The sequence below is a fragment of the Panthera tigris genome, chromosome D3, assembly GCF_018350195.1.
Source record: "Panthera tigris isolate Pti1 chromosome D3, P.tigris_Pti1_mat1.1, whole genome shotgun sequence".
Lineage (NCBI taxonomy): Eukaryota > Metazoa > Chordata > Mammalia > Carnivora > Felidae > Panthera > Panthera tigris.
This window is the reverse complement of record NC_056671.1, coordinates 21507053-21531292: the sequence shown is the minus strand read 5'-3', so window position 1 is coordinate 21531292 and position 24240 is coordinate 21507053. Positions and strand designations below refer to the sequence as shown.

The window sequence follows — 24240 nt, the reverse complement described above, 5'->3', positions numbered from 1 at the left end:
GGGTTTTGCACTGTATCCCCTACTCCCTGCCAGGCAACCCCTAAATGTGGCTCTAGTCCCCAGGAAGGGTCTGTGTTTCACTCAAACCTTGCTCTGCACACCATGGTCTCTCCAACCCTACCCCTGCCAGCACACAGGTAAAAAAACACTCTGAATAAGCTGAACTATAATCCATTTAACATTTCTGTGTGCTTGAAGCTGTGTTGAGTGTGACTCATCATCACAACCTTAGATGTTAGGTCTTCATTGTCCACCATTTATAGATGCAGAAGCTTGTGCCCAGTAAGGTTAGGGAGCATGCCAAAGTCACACGGCTACTTGGCAGAGCAGCCAGAATTTCAACCTGAGACCACCTGGCTTGAAAGCAGCCTGGTTTGGACAGTGGTGATGCAGAATGGTAGCTTGAAGAGGCATCTGAGAGCAGATTCCTTAGCTGTTGGGTGTGCATTTTTTCCTCAGTTGAGTCTATGGCTTTCCCTAATTCTTGGCACTGGAGAAAGCAGGCTCAGAGGATCTGTTTTGTGTTAGGGACTCAGAAATGCTTGGCCCCTGAGGAGTGACTTGGTGTCCTCAACACTGGGTCCCATTGCCTGGATTCTCACTTTGTGATCTTTCAGGAGAACATGGCTGGGCTGCTGGGAATTGGCAAAGGAGGAGAAAACGGTGATCTCCTTGGTCTGAATCTCATCCCCTGCTGGAAATGAATGTTTTGGCAGTTTCCTCTCCTTTCTGCTCAACTCGGGCTCCCTGAAGCTCTTGCCCCTGAGACACAGTCCAGCCACCTGGCCAGCCTTCCTGCCCTCCCAAGAGCATGGGTTTTGGAGGATACGGCAAGGTGGGAGCTCATGCCTGCCATTCTGCCCCACTAAGTGCCATACCAGCAAGGGGCAAGCACACGATTTCACCACCACCAACAACGTGTGGCATCTTCCCTGTGCCAGACCTCACGCAGGTGCTAGGGAGACGGCAGGGAACAGACCATTATGGCCCCTGACCTCATGGGACCTGCTGCCTAGTGGAGGAGATGAACAATAAACCCATGGATGAGTACATCATGATTTCAGTTAGTAATACACGCCTAGGACAGGATGAAACAGGATAATGAGATAGAGAGCGATTGGTGGGGAGTATGCTGTTTTAGCCGGAATGGCCAGGAAAGGACTCTCTGAGGAGGTGACATCTGAGCAGATAAATGAAGAGGAAGCAGCTATATCAGTTATTGATGTCCATGTAATAAACCCAAACTGGATAACAAACCCCAAAACTTTGTGATTTACAACAGCCGTTTATTATTTCTCATGAGTCTGTGGTTGGCCTGGGTGGTTCCTCTGCCCATTTCTCTAGCATGTAGCTGGAGACACAACTGGGCTGGAAGGTCCAAGAAGGCTTCTCAGTCATCTAGTAGTTGGTGCTGGCTATTGGTTGGGGAACTCAGCTACCCATCACCCAGCCTCTCATCCTGCAGTTTGCAACACCAGCTGCCTTACATGGTGATCTAGGGGCAGCATTCTAAGAGGGTGGCGACAAAAGCTGCATGGCCTATTTAGGTCTAGGCTCCGAACTCCTAAAGGGTCACTTCTGCCACATTCTGTTGTCCAAGCAAGTCACAAGGCCAGCCTAGATTCAAGGGGCGGGGAGAGACTTGCCACCTCTTGAAGGGGCAAGACACAAAGGATTTGTGGCCATCTTTAATTTGCTACATCATCCAAGTGAAGATCTTTGGGAAGAGTGCTTTGGACAGAGGGAAGAGCAGGTACAAAGGCCCTGAGGTAGAATGGAATCAAGACAACTGAACCAGAAACAATTGGGTTCCTCCATTTCCTCTGTTTGCTGTTCTGTCAGGTGGGAACTAAAGATGCCCTCAAAGATATTTCAGGGCAAGGTTAGGATTTTGGTTAATCTCTGACTTGGAGTAGAATTAAACACAGGAGCTTGGTTTAGCATCCTCCAAACTCACTGGCATTTTTTGATCACCATCTGGCAGGAAGGCACAGTGCTGGGCACTGCAGGTCATAGGAGAGCCTGAGGGGTGCTGATCTTGCTGAGCTTATGGGTTGAAAAGATTGCTTGTTGTGATGGATGATGACTGAACTGGCAGGATTGGGCCCTGGGGAAGGCCCAGAGGAGGTAGGATTCCAGCAGGGCCTTGGAAGGCATGTAGGATTCAGCTGAAGGAGGGAAACTATTGATAGTGGAGATGCAAGGGGCTGTAGAATTTAGCAATTCAATGCAATAAATGTTTGCTGAACTTCTGTTCTGTACCAAGTGAACAAGACAGGCAGAGGACCTGCCCAAGGTCCAGTGAGAACCTAGAGGAGGCATCATCCGAGCTTGGAGAGCCAGGGAGCCTTCCAGGAGAAAAGCAATGCTTCAGAAGCTTTAGGATGGGTCAGGCCAAGCACAAGTGGGGCAGTGAAGGAGGAAGAGGTACCTTACCAAGAAGTTCCCAGTGGAACTACAGCATCTGCAAAGGCCAGCAGGAGGGAGAGCTTGGGATTCTCCAGAAAAGGCAACAAGTTTTGTCTGAAGCAGAGAGTTCTGTGGAAGAGAGGCAAAGGAGGAGGTCTGGGCTAAAATGGACCTCTGACCTTTTTCCTAAAGGCTGTTTGTGTAGGATTGCCAGATTTAGCAAATAAAAATACAGGTTGTCTGGTTAACTTGGAATTTCAGATAAACAATGAATAATTTTTTAGTGTAATAATGCATGCATTATTTGGAACATTCTTTAAAAATTTTTTTTTAATGTTTATTTATTTTTGAGAGAGAGAGAGAGCACGAGCTGGGGAGGGACAGAGAGAGAGGGAGACACAAAACTTGAAACAGGCTCCAGGCTCTGAGCTGTCAGCACAGAGCCCCAACATGGGGCTTGAACTCACAAACCGTGAGATAATGATCTGAGCTGAAGTCAGACGCTCAACCGACGGAGCTACCCAGGAGTCCCTGGAACATTCTTATACTGAAGAATCATTTGTTCTTTATATGAAATTCAGTTTTAACTGGGCCTCCTGTATTTTCTCTGGCCAATGCTAAATGTGAGACCACAGAAGGGTTTTAAGCAGGGGCTGCCTTGGTTCGGATTTACATTTTGGGAAGCTGCCAGGATTTGTGGGGAAACATACCAGAGGGAGACAAGGAAGGGGTGGAGGATGAGGGTCCTGCTTTGTCCAGGTCAGAGAGGCAGAGGCATCCATCATCAATGGGGGCATCTCATCATCATCACTGGTGGGGAAGGCTGGCAGGCAACTGCAGACCAGGTCACCTCAGCTCTGCTGTGTGAGCCTCTGTCCCCTCCTGGGCCCTCAGCATCCTTGTCTGTCTAATGAAGGGGTCAGATGATCAGAAGAGATGGTCCACAAGGGCCCCTCTCTTCCTGTCATCCTGGCCAGTGAATGCATGAAGCACTTTCACATCTCCTCTCTCTAACCTCAGGCCCCTGAAGTTTGGAGAAGCATTTACTGAGGTCCTAGTAAGTACTGAGCTGAGTCCTCTCCATCACTTGTTTTATTTAATCCTCACAACAGCCCCTCAAGGAAGGTATTATGCCCATCTCACAGATCAGAGAACTGAGGCTCAGTAGTACAGTTGCTACCCGGTCACACAGCTGCACTGTGCAAACCTGGAGTAGAGTCCAGGTCTGGCTGGCGCCAGTGCTCACCCTCCCACAGTCTCCAGGAAATCTCCCTCGGAGCCCCTAATCCCGCATATATTTATCACTTGGGCTCAGTCAGCAGTCTCCTTGTCCTACTGCAGGCACATGCTGTTCTGGCTCTTTCTGAGTTAAGCCAGGGACTAAAACGGGCCAGTGTAATGCTCATCTGCTGGGGGCTTTCCGGTTTATGAAGCCGTTTTCCATCTGTGCCCTCCTCACGACCCCATGGAGATGGTGCACAGCCCCCTCCAGCTCTTCTAGCCTGCAGCTCTGCCGCAGTGGAGTCTACATTAAATATTAACGGGGCAGCTCCTGGCACTGCTGTGACGTCAGTTACTGGGCTGCTTGGTGAGGGCTGCGGTTGCCTTTCCAAGGTGAAACAGTGACCGGAATTCAGCTGGCTCAAATAGCGTCCCAGGGGGCTGGCTGTCAGGGCTCAGAGAAGATGCTGCTAATGTAAGGCATGGCAGGAGTCCAAACGTTTTCCTCCCATGCCCTGGCTCCCTCAGGGCCTGGGTGGCATCCTGATACTGACAGGATCCATTCAGTCATTTGGCAAGTATTGATTGAGCACCTGTTGTATGCCAAGCACAGTGCTAGGCTCCGGGGATACAGCTGTAATCCTGACAAGGTCCTTGCATCATGAGACTTCCCAGCTGGAGGAGGAGAGGGAGAAGTAGTCTCAATGCAGGGGCCCTCCCCAGCCTGAGGCTGAGGGATCCTTCCAGAGAAGGTTATACTGAAACCTGAGCAAGGATCCCCAGTTAGGTATGGAAAGAGGGGGTAAGTGTCTCAGGCAGAGGGATCAGGATCAGAGCTCAGACCCTGGTTCCAACCCTCCCCAGCCATTTATCTGCAAATGGAGTTCCCACCTCACAGGGACACTGTGAAGACTAAGTGAAACCATGGCTGATCATAGCACAGGGCTCGGGGCATCGCGTGAGCTCAGGGGTAGCCGTTAGGAAAAGAGCCCCGTGCCTTTATGTAATCCCTTTGCTCTGCCAGGAATCCTTACCTCCATTTGGTGAATATGGAAACTGAGGCTCAGAGGGGCAACCTGACATCCTCAGGGTTATATTGTGGATTAGACCCCAGGTGAGACACATGACCCCAGGCTTTTTGCCATTTGCCAGCCATTGGCAACGCAAGCAGTTGTCTCAGCTCAGTGAGACATAGAATCTCACCAGTGATCCCAGTAAGGTCCTCAGCTGCATTTCCAAAGCCCAGTTTGGCCTTTTGAGGTAAGGCTGCAGCTGTCCAAGGATAAGCTCAGGTCTTGGTTTTGGGAGGTCTGGGCATAGACCTGGTTCTGCTGCTAACTTGCTGTGTGACCATGAGTGAATTACTTTCCCTCTCTGAGTCTCAGTGTCCCACAGTTAATACTGGCTGTCATTGCCTGGATCTTTGATCCTCTCAGCAGAGCTATGGCAAAGGCATTATGTTTAATTCCATATTAAAGATGAGGAACCAGTCTGGGAGGGGCAAAGTGACACATATGAGGCTACACAGCAAGTGGGGGCTGGATTTGGAGTCAGGCCCAACTGCTGGAAGAGCTGGCTACCATTCCACTACCCTGTGCTGTCTTTCAGAGTGAGAGAGCCAACCTGAGTTGTCTCGAAGACTTTTATTGTGGGTCTCTGATCCTGTGAGTTCCCTGCTGCCCCCAGGCCTTCAGGGCGCAGTTATTTCATGGGGAGGGCATTTTAGGGTGGCTGATCCTCCAACTGTCACAGTAGGCAGCACCTACTCTCTCCCTCAGCACAACCTTATTCACCAGGAGGTCTAGCTGTTGCAAGAGGCCCATCTTATGAACAAGGAAACTGAAGCTCAGAGAGGTGCAGCCAACTTTCCCAGGCTTCTCCAGCTACTGTGGAAGAGCCAGGATTTGAGGAGAGTCTGAGTGACTCTCAAATTCAACCCAGGAGCTCTCCCTTGCCTTTCAGCCTCCTCTGGCCTCCTTGCAAACTCCCCCTTGCTCTCTCCCTTATCTTATCTTCCACTTAGCTGTCAATTAGTCAGTTAGCTGTCAGCCAATTAAAAGTGTTCCACCTCCTGAATGACCTTGCCACTCACAAAGAGGGCTCTAGCAACAGAATTTCTGCAGTATGCACAAGGTGTGATCAGATTCAATTCAGCACTCCACGAGAGGCATGCCTGGCGGTGGGGCCTCAGATGAGGAATGATTCCCCACTGTTTACATTCTGAAAAGGAAATGGCAACTCCCTAAGAAAGTGGGAAGCAGGTGGTATAAGTGACAAAGAGCGTGAACTTGATAGAAAGACCTAGGTTCACATCCCGACTCTGCCCCTACTAGCTACATACTCTTGTGTACGTGAGCTTTAGTTCCCCCATCCATTTATTGATTTTTATTTCAAGTTTATTTATTTATTTTGAGAGAGAGAGAGAACTAGAGGGGAAGGGGGAGAGAGGATCCGACGTGGGCTCCAAGCTGACAGCAGCAAGCCTGATGCGGGGCTCAAACTCATGAACTTTAAGATCATCACATGAGCTGAAGTCAGACACTCAACCTACTGAGCCACCCAGGTGCCCCAGGAAAAGATGTTTTTTAATACAATTGACTGTCAGGAAACCTGGATAGAAACTCAGCTACCCTCTCCCTTACTTTCCAAGGTATGGCTTCAGCCACAACTGAGGACAGTTATGCTCAGAGCCTAATAACCAAAAGACTCTCAGAAGGTTAGGGACAGCAGTGAAAAGAATGGTGAAGGTGGAGTAGGTCTTGATCCTGGCTCCCACCCCCTGTTGTCTGTGTTGCAGTTGAGTAAGACACTTAATCTCTCTGGGCCTCAGTTTCCTCATCTGTAAAATTGGAACAATACTGACCTTACCTTAAACAAGTGGAAGTGTGCTGGCAAACACTGCCCTGTGGCCTGCTATGGAGTATCTCCTTGTTACCCTCTTCCACTCCACGTTTTGACATGGGATCCAAACACTGATCCTCTGAAGCATCCCTGTTTTATCCTCTTGAGTTGCCATGCCATTGTTTGCTGAACCTCCCATGGTGAAATATCCTGGACCTTCAGAGCTAAAAGAAAGAAGGAATGCTGCCAGCCATTAATGCAGCCTCTTGTTTCACAGATAAGAAATCCAGGGCTCAGAGAGGGGAAGTCACAGCACTCTAATGCTTTGCCCTCCAGCTTTCCCAGGCCACACAGCCCAACGCACCTGGTTCCACCTAAGTGGGAATCACACAGAAGCTTGAAGCAATTACCTAGATGGTTCCAGCAAAAGGATCTAGAAAATTCTGGCTAAGAAACACAAGCTCCTTGACCACCTGCATGACTGAAGCCTTTTTGCCCTTATTCTAACTGCGGTTACATGGGTGACATCTTTGCCTTCTTCCTTCAGAGCTGAGCTCCTCTGCACAAGCTTGAGGGGGACGGGTGCTAAGAATGGGCTCTGAGCTCCACCGGCTCACAGACTGCAGCTACCAAGACACTTTCATTCTTTGTAATGCCAAAAGCTGCCTTTGGGAGCTGATCTGCTCCCAAAGTGGGCTTTGGCAAAGTGATGGAGGACTCTGGATGATCCTGAAACCTGTGGGCTCAGGCTGATCTTGTAACAGGGTGGGGTGGGGGGGAAGGGTTGGGGTGGAATTTGGTATCAGCAAAAGGACACTGGGGCCACAGCAAGTGGCAGAATGTAGGCATGAGTGATGTGGGTGACCTTTCTAAGTCTCATTTTCTTCATCCATATAATGGGGATAACAACCTCTTTCCAAGAGTTGTAAGGATTTGGTGAGATAACATATGGGGGTAAAGTGTTGACCTTTGGCCAAGAGCACCTGCTGCTGCTGCTGCTGCTGCTGCTGGTGTTATCATTGGCTCAGAATCAGCAAGGTTACCTGGGCAGCAGGAGGCCTGAATTTGGAGAAAAAAACCCTAAAATTCTATCTGGCTGACACTAATCTGTAGGCAGATTATCTGTAGGCAGGCAGCCCCTCCTGCTCAAGATGGTAACAGTGTGAAAGCCATCTCTCCAGAACAATACCCAGGTCTCCTTTGTAGTATGTCCCTTGGTGTCCAGACTTCTCAGGGAGCTCAGAGTGTCCCAGAGTACCCAAGGAAAAAAAAAACCAGGACGTGCCTTTTCTGGGTCACCTATTCACTGGGCTCTGGAGGAGGGTTCTGGCATTGCTTTGGAAATCCAGTCCTTTAAGGAGGAGCAGTCCTTACCCCTGGCTCAGGCTGGGATGCAGCAAGGAATTATTTATTGTATGGTTGTGATGGCTGGTGCCTCCCGTGTGTTGGCCCTGTGAAGGTGAGAAACATACGAACTCTTGCTGATCTGCAACCCTAAGAAATAGGTGTGATTAGTCCTGGGCCCAATGATTAGCCATTGCCCAGTGGTACTCAACTAGTAACTGATAGAGTAGAATTTGAAATTAAGTCCAGATCCTTCCTCATCACAGCACTCACATGTCCTCAGGTAGCCAGGGACACTCTGGTCTGAGTGAGACCCTGTACCAGATGTAGATGCAGCAGACCTGGCCCTTGCACTGAGGATTTGCTCTGAGCTCTGGGCAACCAGTGTGTTTGGCCTTAATCATTAGTCCCCTTTACCTGGTTCAGGGACTCTCTTTGGAGTTGTTCAAAGGTGACATTTATTGATGGGACTTAGAGCTCTGGGAGCAGATGTCCTGTCCAAGGCGGTTGCCCTGGGTTTTATTTATGAGGCTATGGAAGTTGGCAGCCCTTTCCAAAGGGTGAAGATGGGTGCTGGTCAGAGTGTAGCCTACAGGTAGTGAGGTTTATGTGTACTTTTTACAAGCAGAATAACCCTGAAAGGGAGTCACACCTTGAGCCCTTTTCAGCTGACACCACAGGGAAGTGTTGGGCCATCAGGTTTGGGAGTCTGACAGACCTGAGTTCAAATCCTGACTCCACTGATTACCAGCTGTGGACTATTCAAATCCTGGAACTTTTTTTTTTTTTTTAAATCTTGGGACATTTTTGAGCCAGTTTCCTCATCTGTAAGAGGGGGATGGAAATTGTACCTACTTTACAGGGGAATCTTGAGGAGAAAAAAATATACCCATTCCTGCAAAGCTCCTTAGCCAGAGCTGGGAATGTGGCATATGTTCCCTTAAGAGCTGGCATGGATGAGGTTGCCCAGGATAGGACAGAGTAAGAAGAGCAGAGGGCCTGGGGCAGAGTCCTGTAGTACCCCAATATTTCAGGGTAGGCCAAGAAGACAAGTGCATACAGCAGACCAGAGAAGAGGAGCAGCAGAGCAGCAGAGCGAAGCCAGGAGGATGCAGGGTCATGGAACCTTAGAGGAGAGCCTGTCTAGGAGGGATGAGCAGTTGTGCGCAGAGCAGTCACATGGGCCAGGAAGGTGAGGACTATAAAATGACCTTGAATTTGACAACAGTGGGCCACTAGTGGCCACAATGAGAGCTGCCTAGGTGAAGGAATAGGGGCAGAGCCAGAGTGCACTGGGCTCAGAGGTGGGTGGGAGGTGAGGAAGTGGAGACACTGAACTTTTTGGTGAGAAGGAGAGAAAAGCTTCATGGGAGAACCAAAGTATCTCCCATTTGACATTTATAAATTAGAAGTAGAATGCTCTAGTCTACCTAATTTTCACTGTTTTGAAATCAATCTGAGTCCAAAATGATCAGAAAAGCTAGAAAGGCTCTAATTTCTCTAAGAGCTGGAAGGAATCATAGAAATCCCCCCAGCGCTGGCCCTCCTCCCACCTCTCACTGGAACCCCATTTTCATGGAGGGCGGGGTGGACAATTAATTACTATCTACCATGCTCTGTAAAGATATCCACCAGGGGAAAGATCAGCCTGGTTTGTTAACCTCAATTCCATTTGTAGTCAGCAAAGGTGACACTTCAAAGCATGGTGGAACCTGGGGTGGGAGGCCTTCTCCCAAATTCACATTCAAATCCTGTTTCATGGATACCAAGGTCCTCATTTTAGAATCACAGCAGGGAGAAAAAGGCCCAGAGGCAGGAGAACTGGTATGGAGGACCCATCTCTGCTCATTCACTGTGCAAACTGGGGCTAGCCTCTCCTCCTCAGAGCTCTGTTTCTCCTTATGTGGGATAAAGGGTTGGATAACAGTGACTCTAAGTGTCCTGCCATCTCGAGCATTTCAGGATTTCTATTCTACAATGCATTTGACAGTCCTTCGAGTCCAATTTCCAGATGGTAAAACTAAGGTCCAATCAGTCCCTCCCTTCTCCCTTCAAATGCATCTTACTCCCCAGAGTAAGATTCTTGGCTTGAAATATGGCTTCCACATCTCTCCTGGTTCCCAGTTACCTAAGGATAATGATTCAAATAATGAGGCTGGCATTTAAAACACTCCATGATCTTGTTTTGCCCAGCCTCATTGCCCACTGCCAGGCCTGTCTTCTCACCATCTTTGATTTTGTTTCTATCCTTGCTGCCAAGCCTTTGTCTGCTGGACCCCACTCCTAATACCTTTTCCCTGACTCTCATCTTCCTCAGGGTCCAGCTAAACTGTACTTACACGTATTTAGATCTACCTTATGAGACAAGAGAATGTATCTTACTTATTCTATAGTTACTCCTTCCCCCTATGCTGAGCATGCAATAAAATTCTCAGAGAACCTAAGGTCCTCTCTACCGTGCTGCCCTTGGCATTTGTACTTAAGTGGGGCTGTGTTTTAGCCATTGGAATTTTCCTAGTTTGTCCAACGCCCAGCCACAGGCCTGGTATGAGGGACCCTCAGGCACGGAATGCCACAACTGGGATGAACTTAGTGAGCAGCCAGCCCATCCACCCCACCCCACCCCCCTTTGCCACAGAAGGATGTTCAGTCTGGGTTTGAACTCAGATCTGCCCCACCGCTTACAGGATGTGTAACCTGGAGTCACTAATCTGACTCTGAAAAATGGGGAGACCAACTGTGCCCACCTGTGAGGTGGGTTGTGAGGATTAAATGTTTATGTCTATACAGGCTTAGCAGTGGGCTGGCTCCTAGTAGGTATGTGCTGAATGTTACTAATCACAGCCAGACTACTCTGTCCCTCCTCTCATGGAAGGCACAGTATACCCAAAGTCACTTCTCAAGGTGGGAGCGCAGCTCTGAAGCCCGCTGTATGTGAATGTGTATTTGGGGGTGGCGGGAGAGGTGCTGTCCCCAAAGTACGGATCTGATCCGGCCCTGGCCAGTGCAGACCCAAGCGCAAGGTGTGTCCCAAGGCCCGGTCCACCAGCCTGGGGGCTCGAGGAGGGCGGTATCGGCCCGCCCCTCGGGGCACAGGGCCTCCTGGCTTTTCCGGACAGTAGGGTTATTTGCTTTTTGGGAACTTCTCAAGCCAGATCTCCAACCTGGCCTCAGAGGCACGCTTCAAGGAGGAGCTGTGACACTGAGCTACCTACGCAACCGCATCACCGCGCCCCCTCCTAGGGATCCGCAGTCCCCACCCCATTCTCCCTTCTCCCACCTCCACCTATGCGGCGGTAAAATGCAGCACTCACAGGGCGCCTGCGCAGCTCTCGGGCGGGGCCGTGGCGGCGGCAGCTATTTATAGTAGGTGACGTCACCTTGAAATAGACCGTTAGGGCCGGCCCGCCCTTCCCCCCCTCCCACTCCCGCAGCTCTCCGCCGCCAGGCCTGGTTGCTCCCACTGCGCAGGCGTCCTCCGTCCTCCCATCCCCCCGCCCCGCGCGGCCGCCTCTCCTCCCTTGGCGGCGTCGGTGGTGCGAGCCACAGCGTGCGGGGCGAGCCAGCGAGAGGGCGCGAGCGGCTGCGCTGCCTGCAGCCTGCAGCCTCCGGCCGGCCGGCGAGCCAGTGCGCGTGCGCGGCGGCGGCCTCCGCGGCGACCAGGGAGCGGACGCACGGGCGGGCGAGCGGGCGAGTGGTGCGGGAGTGAGGCGAGGCCAAGCCACGAGCGACATGGGGGACCGAGAGCAGCTGCTGCAGCGGGCGCGGCTGGCCGAGCAGGCGGAGCGCTACGACGACATGGCCTCCGCCATGAAGGCGGTGAGCGCGCCGGGAGGCCGGGCGGCCGGGCGGCCGGCTGGGGGGCCCGGCGTAGGGGAGGGATGGGCGGCCGGGCGGCGTCTCCCTCCGGGCCCGGGGCGACCCTTCGACCTCGCTGGGCGCGGCCGCCCGCCGGCAGCCCGCGCTTCCCGCGCCCGCCCCGCCACTTCCTGCGGCCGGGCCCGGGTGGGGTCTCCGGGGAGGAATGGAGCCCCACGGGGACGGGTGGGTGACAATACCCTCCTGCGGGCGGGGGATAGTGCCCCCTTTCGGGCGGGCAGGGGTCGCGGCATCCCAGCTTGGAGCCTTGGGTTGGGGGAGGGGGTGCCCGAGGAAACGTGAGAGCCGCATTCCTCGTTCTAGACTGTTCTGCTCAACTTAGGGGCACACCTTCCTCTCGCCTTCCTTCATACCCCAACTTGTAATAAAGAATCACCTAGTGAGTGGCGCCCTGTCTGTCCTGGTTTTCTCTGCCACTACCTGAAGTGTGTCTGATTCCGATCTGTTTTGCCCTGCTCGCCGGGATCATTCTCGTTCCATCTTCCCATACCCGGGGTCTGGCTTTGTGTGCGAAGACCCCCCACCCTGCGGTCTAGATGTGGACGCAGGCGGGAGGGCGGGGGTGGGGCGGGGTGTGTGGGGCCCGATTACCAGGTTTGACGTGGGGAGCATCTGCCTGGAGATTAAAATGAGACGTGACTTGTTGGCGAGACAGAACTGTATGCCTTTGCCTTCCCGAGATCCTCATAGATCCTTATAGATTGATTCTGCAGCTTGATTTCCGGTGAAAGAGTCGTGCCCAGCCACACCCTAGCAAATACCGTGGATTAGACACCACCTGCATTTCTGAGACTAAGAGTTCCGGTTATCCTCGCACTGTCCCTGCCTCTTAACATTATTTTACGTTTTTTTCTAAATGAACGATACTTCTCTGCGTCAAGGTCACATAGTGGTACAGCTACAGCTGGCGGCCCCCAGCCTGCTATGTTCATCCAGTGTACATCCTCCGGAGACCTGGGAGGATCCGCCTTAGACATAAAGATTCTGCAACTCTAGGATTGGGACTCAGAAATGCACCTTAACCAGTGCTCATGGCAATTTTTAGCGGGCTGAAGCGTGACAATTACTGGCCTGAATTATGGCTCATTTGTCCTTTTGCTGGACTTGTGAGATTTCTCAGAAATCTACTAATGGAGAGACTCCCTAAAATTTCAGAATCATTTGAAAACCTTTTCAGGCTTTTGATATTAATATCATATGAAATGCATTGTTGAGGTCAATATTTAGAAGTATCCAGCTAAGAAAGACAGTTGAAGAGGTATCTTTCCTGTACTATTCTTGTTACACCTTGCCCTAAGTGTGTTTGAAAAACACCACTACCACTCATTTGTTGATTCATTGGTGATCCCGATTTGAGCACTGGCATGCTGTCACAGGCTAGATAGTCTTAAACCAGGGACAATCTAGGTCTGGGATCTGAAGTCTTTGTAATTTAGGGGGACCTCTTTAAGGACACAAATGTAAAATCTATTAATTTTGCAGGTTTTACAGAAACAACGGAATCCATTTCCTCTGAAGGAATTCTGAGCTTAATTTTCTTTGGGATAAGAAAGTCACTTCTGTCCACACAAGTCACACTTGAGTGAGCCTCTTCTCCCCAGTAACAGAGTAGTACTGGGATTGTGCAGGCTGAGGCCTCTCTGGACATTTTAGTGAGGTCCTCGTTCACCTTGTGAGTGGGGCTTGAAGACCTCAGTGTTAGGAGCCCTTTGGGAATAAAGGAGTTGGTCTTGAATAAAGGTGAATTGAGGTTAAGGAAAAATGACTACAAAGAACATTCTGGAGCTCTGGGAAATCTGAGGCAACGTGAAGTGGAAAGTAAGGAAAGGATTGAGAGATGTAACCAGAATGAAATAAACTATTTGGGGAGAGAAAAAGATTGGTTTTCTGCTTTTTGTAAGCAGTCTCGAATAATGCTTTCCTGCAGCTAGCTAGAAACTTGTGTTCACAGTTTTTTTCTGAGACTTTTAAGGTAGCATTTTGCAAACTCATGGACCCTTCCATGTATTGGGAATCTGTAATAGCTGTATCTTAAATGATTGATGGGTTGGATAAGCCATCCAGCATTTAAAAATCAATCCAAGCTCTCATTATGTCATCTGAGAATTGTGATAAACCATTCCCTCAAGGTAACTCCTTTTAAAAAATCCAAGTTTTTTTTTTGTCATCTAAATTAATGGAATATGTTCTTTGGAAAGGACTTGGCAGGGGTCAGTGGAAGACCATTTCTTAATGTTTTATCTTTTGGTATTTGTGCGTTAAATACTTAATGTTATTGGGAAAAGACTCAGTCCCATTTTATTAATATTGTAGACCTAAAGTAGAGCTTCTGGAAAAAGAGAATTCTAGTAACCCTCTGGATTTATGTGGGATTTCTTCGGGTGGTGGAAGGGCAGGTAAGTAGACTGCTCGCGGGTAGACCCTGAGTGAGGAGATGTTCTGATGCCACCACTCTTGTAATTTTGAAACCTAACATCACTTTGCTTCAAGTCCTTTGAAATGTAAAACTAGTAATGTTGGTATTAATATCAAGTCAGTTTTCAGTCTTCATTCTAACTTGTTTTCTGTTTTCTTTATAATTTAAATGGTCACCTAATAATGCCTGTCTGTAATCATTGATGTTCCTTGTGCTACCAGCGTCACCTGGAGGATGGTGTCGGTAAGCTTTAAGAAAAATCATGCTTTAAGAAAAGCTTTAAGAAAAATATTGGAAACAGTGGTGTTGCCTCAAATCAAGGCAGTTCCCTGCCTCACCCCAGAATGTGAAGAGGCAAGAAATGCTTCTGAAGTAAAGGAGCATCTTCAAGATCTCCTCATCTCATACATACCTAGCAGCTTGCAAAGAATGCAACAGTGGGAAGAAGCATTGTGAAACATTGTAGAACCCAGGTCCTTTCCAGGCGGGGGTTGGAACGACCTTACAGAAATCATAACCTCTGAAAAATAGGTATTATAAAATCTTAAGAGAAAGTAAAATAAACCTATAAAGGAGGATAAAGAAATGTCAGTGCATTAGACTGAATGATTTAAGGAAAGAGGGTAGATAACCAGATTTCTGGTGAATACTCATGGATAGACGTGATTCATTCATGTCTCTTATTGCTGTAAGTCGTCTATTTTATATTAAAACATAGAAGTAGTAATTGCAAATTTAAAAAACATCAAAATATTTGGGATAGCATGGTGTGTTTTAACATTTTTACATAGTTGATTACAAGGTTGACAAAGGACAGAGAAAGTCTGAAGGACTTGAAGAATATCTATAAAAATCTTAAGTGTAGGAAACAAAGCTGCAGCTTAAAGAAACAGTCTGAGAGGAAGAGGCACTTGGCCCAACCAGGGGCAAAAGGCTCTTATTCCAACAGCTGTGAGATTATGGGAAGTGGAGGAATGAGCAGGTGGTATATAAAAGGAGAGCTCGGCTGAGTGGCTCAGGGTGAGACATAATGCTGTGTTGCAGGTATTAAAACTAAAGATGATTTTGAGGTATACCAAAATTGTGGTTAGTGTGAAATCTTAAAGCCACACATCAGTACTGTAGTTTGGAATATGAAATAAACTAGAGAGTCCTCTTTCCCACTAAGTGCTCATTTGTAATGTAATTATTGCTTTGCCATATTTTGGCTGAGGAAGAAGAGAAGGTTCTGGATTCTTGCAGTAGCCTGAATTAAAAGGATTTCAGATGGTGAACAGTTCACAGAGCTTTGTCTGGAATTTCATATTAGTATTAGAATGCAGTGTCACGCTTCCAGAAATATGGTTTAGGAGGAGGTACCCCAAATGTGTTTTCTGTGTTGCAATTCACCAAGTTTATGGAACTTACCATTTTACTAATTAGGCATTCAGTAAATGGTTAGCTGTTACTCCCATGTGTACATTTTCATTTAATTTTCATAACAACTCCAGATGGATTAACTCTGGATAGTTGTTAACTCCATTTTACAAAGGGATTTAAAGAGGTTAATTTTTTCGAGGTCAAGTTGAGAAGCCAAGAATTGAACTCTGGAAAGTAGAACTGTAACTTTAACCACTGTATAATAATGGCCCAGGGATAATATCTCTAGTATACATTCTAGTATACTAGTCATCATTGGTGACTGACTTCTAGGCCCTTTACACAAGTGGGTTTAGTGAACAAATAATTTCATCTATCAGATGTAAGCCATTTTTGCCAAATTTGATTAAAAACAATCTACTGCCTATGGGTCTTAGCTATAGCAGGGGAACATAAAAGGCAAACTCACACATCTGGATCTTGCTTGTTCTGAAGACCAGGAGGGGTTTTTAGTGTAAGAAACAAAGTTTTAATTGAATTTGAATTCCTGCTATGAATTAAGAAGTGCAGGACTCTATGTTAAATTATACTTGTGGTATTTTAAGAAATTGTTTCATATCCTTGGTACCAGTTGTTTCTCCACATGGCTTTTAGTATATTTTATAAGCCTATAGGCCCTAAAATTTCATTGTCTAGGTTATTGGTAAAATTCCTCTTAGTGTCCTGGTTGAGGCCACCCATCTTCTGCCCCATGGTTTGGGTGCTCTTCCCACTCCTGGCTGCAGCGGCTTTCCCCTGTGGTGGTGGGTGTTGGCACTTCCCTGCGATCGGAACTTGGCACAGCTTCTGAAGCTTTCAGCACTGGTGCCTCCAGGGATAGTAGCATGCAGTAACCATTCAGATGGGTTGTATTTAATCCTTGCCAATCCCTACAAAAATGTTCAGTTATGTCAAGAGCAAGAAAAAGGCAGTCTCTCCATGATACACAGGTAGTTATTTTGACTAATTTAAGCTTCAAGTGGATATTAACTACCTGAACTCATCTGCTCTGAGCTTGAAGTTTAGCTTCTCTTTGGCCATCTAGGACTGCAGCCTTGCCCTGGTGAGGACAGGGAGTGGTCTTTCCAGGCCTGGGCAAGTGGTGACAGGTGGGTGCTTTATCAGCTTGGGACCAGCCAGAATCCTCACTTTGAGAACAGTAACTTGGGGAAGAGTCAGCCAAAAAACCTTTCATTCCTCTGGCTCATCTTTTTTTTCTTTTTCTTTTCTTTTTTTAAAATACATACAAGGTTCTGCCAAAGAAGCTTAAAGATTTTATGATGTGGTTATTTTAACTTAATTATACATGAGAGTCGTTTTTTCCTGTTGTAAACTCTTTTATCAAAAGCAAGCTTGTTGGTAGCAAGTGGGTGTGGGTAACTATAAAAGATGGGATAGTAGTGTGTGCATGTAGCTCTGAAGGATGGGAGTGCCCTTCAGGAGAAATAACGTTTACCCTGACTTCGGCAATGTGGCCTGGCAGTCCATGGGGTGGCATTTTTTGTTTGCTCAGTATTACTTTTGAGGTTGGATGTTTCCCAGATTAAGGACTTTAAGTTTTCCCAAATAGTCCCTGTGCTATTTTTGGCAGTGGATCTATTTTTACTCACAAACACATAGTTTATTGCCTGGTGAGTTAGTGGGAGGAGGCCCTTAGGAATTTTTGAGTAAGCGAATGGTGTCATAGGAAGATAAATGAGTTAGTAGCCTGCCGGCTTATTTGTAACTTCTAGTACTGCTGTGTAGTCCCAGAGCGGAGAAAATGGGGTGGAAGTGAGTGCCCTGGGCTGGGGTTGGCACAGCCATGGCAGTATGGTAAGGCCATCAGTCAAATGGCTGGCCTGGAGTCCAATCCTTAAGGGAGATGGAGACATGGGCCTTTATAATAAATGGGAATGGTCCACCAATTTAAGGTTTTCAGAAGGAGTGTAAGTAGGATTAAGTGGAGTGGGAGGTGGACAGAACAGGAAGGCAGAGAGGCTGTGTGCAGAGTTGAGGAGCCCCTTAGATGTGGTGCAGCCACATGAAGACTTAGTGTCTGGAATGGCTACCCTGAAGGCAGCTGATGTGTGGCAGAAATGAGGGTGTGTTGAAACTGACTGGAGTAGAAAGCAGGTTGAGAACCATTGTGCAGGTCTCTTTATCTTGAAAATTCTGTGTCTTTGCTTCATGTTCCCAGTTAGAAGCCATTTGGAAACTTATAATTGTAGAGCTGCACTAAATCATCTGCATAGAATATGCATGCAGATGACCATCTGGCTGTGGTTGGGACTAGTAGCTCTTTTCCTTTCCATTATACTACATTGCCTCCCAGTGTCTGCTTCTCTTAGCATATCACCAGACTTGCCTTAGCTCTCCTGCCTCCAGTAGTCTAGAATTTAAAATATTGGGAACTGGTGCTAACATTAATGAAGGTTATTTGCAGTATGTGTCACCAAACAAGACTGGCTGTAAATCCTGTGTATTTGAATAGGCCATTTGATTGCATTTTGCTCTATCATTTTCCAGTGTGGGGGAAGCTCAGTTTCCTTTAGTTATCCAATCAAGTAATAAAACGATCTTCCTTCCATAAGTTTCCCTTTCGTAACTGAGTTGTAACCCAGGAGCATAAAAAAATACTATATTTAAACATATCCAGTTATTTCCTAGTTAGGCCCTGGCTGGGGTTCTAAGAACAATGCTTGCTTAGCTGTTAGTCACACTCAGCTGATGCTGATAGTGATTCATTCAGACTGGCAGGAAACCAGATGATTGTTATATAAACACTAATAATCCTAGTAAATGGTTTTGCTTGTGAAGGTGTGATAAATATTGCCCAGTACCTTTTTGGGCAGTTTATTCCTGATGGAGAAGAGCTGCATGAATTCCAGAAACCTGTGGATACACCCAAATTTCTTTTAAACTAATATTATCAACCTTGTGCCTTTCCACACCTCTTATTGTTGCTCAGGAAAAATGGAATCCTAGAATATTAGAGCTGAAGAGGCCCTTGGAAATCGTTTAGGCTGATGCCCCTTGTTTTACTTTTGATTCCCAGGCAAGGTCACACAGCTAGCTCAGGCTAAACTCCAGATGTCTTATGGTGGTTTTGTTTTTTAGTAATGATACTGTCCATTGTACAAACACCGTGTGTGATATATAAACATATTTCACATGCACTCAGTTTTAACGATACATTCTGGGGAGTTAACTTGGGTCTTTGTGGCAGTCTTAATAAGCATCTTTATTAGCCACAGGGTGAAGTATATAGTGACTCTTTGGATATTGTTGAATCTTATTTTATTTAAAAATTTTTTTGGATATCGTTTGCATTTTAATGTCAAGTGCCTTAGATTTACTTCAGGATCTAAGGAGCTCAAATTCTGTGCTTACCTCATATTTGTTTCACTGAATATTGCCCTGAAAAAGTGAGTCATTCAAGAAGATTCACATTCTGAGATTTTTCAGAGGATTCAAGATGGAATTTTGATTTATAAGGGTTGCTTCCTTAAAAGACTAAATTAACAAATATAAAGTCTCTTTATATTTCTAATGAACTAATGTATGTGTTTAAAGGAACTCACTGGAGGAGAAAACTGGTGGGGTTACAGGTCTTCAAATGGATTCGAAGGGAGTATGGATTTTGGATTAGTAGAGAGAAGATTGCCCTGGACTGAGGCGGATCATTGAGAAAAGTGTGGAGACCACTCATGTCTGTGAGGAGGAATGAGGAGCCTGGTTTGCAGGCAGCCATCCTACTGAAGGGCAGAGGCAGCCTGTAACCAAAGACCACAGTGAAGAAAAAAGTGGAGTTGGGTTGATTAAGTAGTCAGAGGAGGAGAGACAATCTCGGGCTGGGGGTCTGTAGCAAAAGAGTATGGGTAATGGGGACGGAAATGGGGAAATTAGAAGACAGAGTTGGTATTTTTATCTTGTCCAGGGTATGTTGGTGGGGAGGAGTTGCTGGTAGACAGTGAAGAACTTGGCACAAGTTTTCTAATTATATACATAATGATTATATTTGTGCTTACGTTCTTGAGTTAATGTTTTGGTTCTTTTTTAGAATTTCTGGTTCTCCACTGCTGAGTCTGTTCAATCCGTGTTAAAGCCTGTCTGTTTTAATATGCTGTTAATAACTTTCTCCTTTGCCCCTGGCCTTTCCCCCTTCCCCTCACTTACAGGAGTTCTCTCCTTATGGTTTAAGTAATATTTTTCTTTGCTTAGTGTTTTATGGTTTCCTAAGTGTTTTTCCTTTTTTCTGAAAATTAAAGACTTTTACCAGTAAGTCATATAATTAAGGAATCCCCCTACTTTTTAAAAGAGCCTGATTTAGCAAATTAGCAGCTTTGGGGGACCCAGACCAAAGTTTTCTGATTCCACATCTGTATTAGTTTCCTTGGGCTGCCAAACAAAGTACCACAAGCTGGGTAGCTTAAAACAAATTATTTTGTTGCAGTTGGGAAGGTTAGAAGTCCAAGATTAAGGTGTCAGCAGGGCCGTGCTCCTGAAGGCTCTGGGGAAAAATCCTTCCTAGCCTCTCTTTTAACTTTTGGTGTGTCTTGGCAGTCCTTGGCCTTCCTTGGCTTGTAGACACATCACTCCAGTCTCTGCCTCCATCATCATATGGTGTTCTCCATAGGTCTCTCCAAATCTCCCACTCCTTTTAAGGGCACCAGTCATTGGATTTGGGATCCACCCTAATACAGTATGATCTCATCTTGACTTGATTACATCTGTAGAGGTTCTGTTTCCCAATAAGGTCACATTCATAGGTACCAGAGGTTAGGACTTCAACATAACTTAAGGGGACACAATTCAACAACACAAAAGTCCGGTGCTCTTTCTACTAACTACATAAGCTGGCTTGCTTAGAGTTGGCATCATGGAGAACTACCTAAAGAAAGCTACAGCTTGTGAAGTTTAACATTTCCACTTAAAATAATTGGTGCTTCCATCCTCGATGGCCAGTCAGGGTTTCCTGTCAGGTAAGTCAAAGTAGAGCTTACTGCTGAGTAACTGTGTTTCCTTTTAGCAGAGGCTAGGGCACATTACTGTCACTCATGCATCCATTTGGATTGGGGGAGGTCTGGGTGTACCAGTGGGATTCTCTGTGTAACCACTCAGGGCAAAACTCTGGCCACTTGATCTGTGTTTGATCTCATAGGTGAAGCTCTTACCTATTAATGTGTTTGAGGGAGGTGTGATTGGTTCTTTTTAGAATATACAATTGGAAGCAGAATCTGGAATGTACTTCCAGTCTATAATCCTTGAACATTTGGCAAAGGAGTTGTTTGATCTCATTGTTGACAATACTTTTTGCAGAATAGCTGAACCTCAGGACTTTTTCATCCACCACTGTGTACCACCACAGTCTTTCCATGATTACCTTTATCCCTATATCTCTACCAAGACTAAGGCAACATCTTAAATATGAATTTCTCATATCCCTTATCACTGAATATTTTATTTCAAGTATTCTGTTTATATGAGTATGGCTTGTCCATGATCCTGTTTTTGAGAAAGTGTTGTTGATTAGATTCAAAGGAAGATTTCTAATATTTTTGGATTCAGATCTCAGTGTTTATCTTTTTGGGATTTTTTTGCAGGTGACAGAGCTCAATGAACCTCTCTCCAATGAAGATCGAAACCTCCTCTCTGTGGCCTACAAGAATGTGGTTGGTGCCAGGCGATCTTCCTGGAGGGTCATCAGCAGCATTGAGCAGAAAACCATGGCTGATGGAAATGAAAAGAAATTAGAGAAAGTTAAAGCTTACCGGGAGAAGATTGAGAAGGAGCTGGAAACAGTGTGCAATGATGTCCTGGCTCTGCTTGACAAGTTCCTCATCAAGAACTGCAATGATTTCCAGTATGAAAGCAAGGTATTTTACCTGAAAATGAAAGGTGATTACTACCGCTACTTGGCAGAGGTAGCTTCCGGAGAGAAGAAAAACAGTGTGGTCGAAGCTTCTGAGGCTGCCTACAAGGAAGCCTTTGAAATCAGCAAAGAGCACATGCAGCCAACGCACCCCATCCGGCTGGGTCTGGCCCTCAACTTCTCTGTGTTCTACTATGAGATCCAGAATGCACCTGAGCAGGCCTGCCTCTTAGCCAAACAAGCCTTTGATGATGCCATAGCTGAGCTGGACACACTAAACGAGGATTCCTATAAGGACTCCACGCTCATCATGCAGTTGCTGCGAGACAACCTCACCCTCTGGACGAGCGACCAGCAGGATGAAGAAGCAGGAGAAGGCAACTGAAGAGTCTTTGGGTCCCTGGCCCTTCCTTCACCCACCACCCCCATCATCACTGATTCTTCCTTGCCACAATCACTAAATATCTAGTGCTAAACCTATCTGTATTGGCAGCACAGCTACTAAGATCTGCTCTCCTGCCCCTTGGGAAGCAGTTTCAGATAAATCTTCATGGGCATTGCTGGATTGATGGTTGCTTTAAGCCCACAGGGGCTCCCTTTCCGAATTGTGCAGACAAGTGGGTTCTGAATGAGGCATTCTGTGCCTATTAATGTATGTGAAATCCAAGCAAAAGTATTGGGGAAGTTTAGAAAGGAGAATTAGCCAACACAGGCTACAGTTGATATTTAAATGATCCATTTAAAACAAGCTGATAGTGTTTTGTTAAGCAGTACATCTTGTGCATGCAAAAAATGAATTCACCCCTCCCACCTCTTTCTTCAGCTAATGGAAAACTGTTAAGGGAAGCTGATTACAGAGACCTCTGTCCTTTCCATCAGCTTCTTAATGAACTGTTTAACGTGAGGTTTCAGTAGCGCCTTGTTTTGCCTCTTTAAATTATGATGTGCACAAACCTTCTTTTTCAATGCAATGCATCTAAAGTTTTGATACCTGTAACTTTTTTTTTTTTTTTTTTTTTTTTTGGTTGCGATTGTTTTAAGAATCATGGATTTATTTTTTGTAACTCTTTGGCTATTGTCCTGTGTATCCTGACAGCACCATGTGTCAGCCCATGTCAATCAAGATGGGTGATTATGAAATGCCAGACTTCTAAATTAAATGTTTTGGAATTCAATGGGTAAATAAATGCTGCTTTGGGGATATTCTTGTCTACATATGTGTTTTTCATTTTTCCCCTTCTGAAGGAGCTATTTAATAGGTTACCATTTTGAATTCTGGTTTTAGTCTCTCAACCACTGAAGCATTTTTAAAAACAGGGTTTTTTTTTGTTTGTTTTTTTAAGTTTATTTATTTTGAGAGAGGGAGAGACAGAATCCAAAGCAGGCTCTGTGCTATCAGTTCAGGGCTGGAATTCAGATGAAGAGTTGGACCCCACCCAGGTGCCCCTAGCACAGTAAGTTTTCTCGCTCTCTGATTCCATTATAACATTTTGCAGTATATACATAAGACTCATGAATTTTAAATTGTTTTCTGTGAACCTAGTCAGCATAGTCTCTCTGACCCACTCTTCCTGACACCGAGTGGTTGTATGGGAGTTGAGCAGACCAAAATGCTGTCTTCCTCAGTGTAGCACCTGACCACTGAAAGGTCAGGTCTGTGTTTAACCTGGGAGGGTGTAGCTTGACCTACCCGACTGGAGTGTTGGTTGATATTTAACCAAAGTAGATATTGAGCTTATACCTGTCCTCAAATTTTCTGAATACCCTTACTGTATTAGATATAATAAAATGTTAATTCAGGGCACAACCTGGATCCCTGAAATAATCTAGTGATTATTACTAAGAAAGCTTTGAGTATTCTTTAAAATAGAGAAAAAAAAAAACAACCCTCTGAGTTTAAAGAAGGAAAAGGCCAGACCCCTTAAGCTATTTCATCTGTCTTCACCCCAAGGCTTCTCTTGAGGCTTAGCATCCCCAGCTACACTCATTCTCTGGTGATGTGGACTTGAGCCCCTCACAGGTTTTACCACCTGCAGCTTGGTGTCCAGGACTCAAAGTGCTTGTTAAGTGGATTGGTTCTGTAACACATAGGTCTTAGGATACCTTAATCCTGACTAAGCTTGACACTAGACTGGTGAGAAATGCCATCACCCAGTCTCTGTCCTTGAACTTCCGTTGTGGTGGAGGCACAGACCTTTTTAGCTTGGAAGTTTAACCTGTTTTCTCTTTCTGAAGTAGAGGTATGACCCTTGTGCTCCTAAAATACTGTTGCAGGTTGACCTAATTGCTAGCTAAAGTGGTTATTGACTTTCACTTCAGTTAGTAAGTCAGGTATCTTAAAGTAACCAGCTTTATGTGGCCAAGACACTTGGCTTGATAAACATGTAGACATTAGAACTTTATAAATTTGAAATGCCCTTTACAGGAAGAGCTTTAGGAAGAGTCACATTTTCATTACATAGCTGGCTTATGAAGGGTTTTGTCCCCACCTTGCAAATGAGGAAACCAATGAGGTTGTGGACCTCTGGGGTTCACACAGCTGTTAAGTCCCAGAGGACAGCCTGTCTACGGCTTCTAATCCATCCAGAGTTCTAACTGCCCTCTCTTGGGGGTCTGGCAGTGCCATGCTCCAGGCAGCCTTGCCAAGCCACATAACTTTTTGAGACTTAGCGTCTCTCAGTTTTTATTAAGTGTAGGATTTGTATTGTTTTCATTCAACTCAAAGTACTCTGTGTAAGGCATCTTTGGTCTGGGAATAGGGAATGGGGATGCAAAGACACACACAATTAAATTTTAGCCCCATAAGTGGTTAGTGGGATTCTTTGAGAGCACCTCAGGGAGCTACAAATTACATGTGCCATAGACCTGGAAGGCTTCT

The 24240-nt window shown here is 46.3% G+C and overlaps 1 protein-coding gene and 1 long non-coding RNA gene across 2 annotated transcripts; one reads left to right on the top strand and one right to left on the bottom strand.

The window, feature by feature from the left end:
• Positions 1-1571: 1571 nt before the first annotated feature.
• On the bottom strand, positions 1572-6689 carry LOC122232449. The gene is made up of 3 exons (XR_006209791.1): positions 6499-6689; positions 3120-3316; positions 1572-2538 (listed from the first exon to the last, which is right to left on the bottom strand). It is a non-coding gene; the product is annotated as an uncharacterized LOC122232449 (long non-coding RNA).
• Positions 6690-11331: 4642 nt separating this feature from the next.
• On the top strand, positions 11332-22583 carry YWHAH (tyrosine 3-monooxygenase/tryptophan 5-monooxygenase activation protein eta). Its single transcript, XM_042962318.1, has 2 exons — positions 11332-11634; positions 21094-22583. The coding sequence occupies exons 1-2, from the start codon at positions 11548-11550 to the stop codon at positions 21745-21747; spliced, it is 741 nt and encodes a 246-aa protein (XP_042818252.1). The 5' UTR covers positions 11332-11547; the 3' UTR covers positions 21748-22583.
• Positions 22584-24240: the final 1657 nt, after the last annotated feature.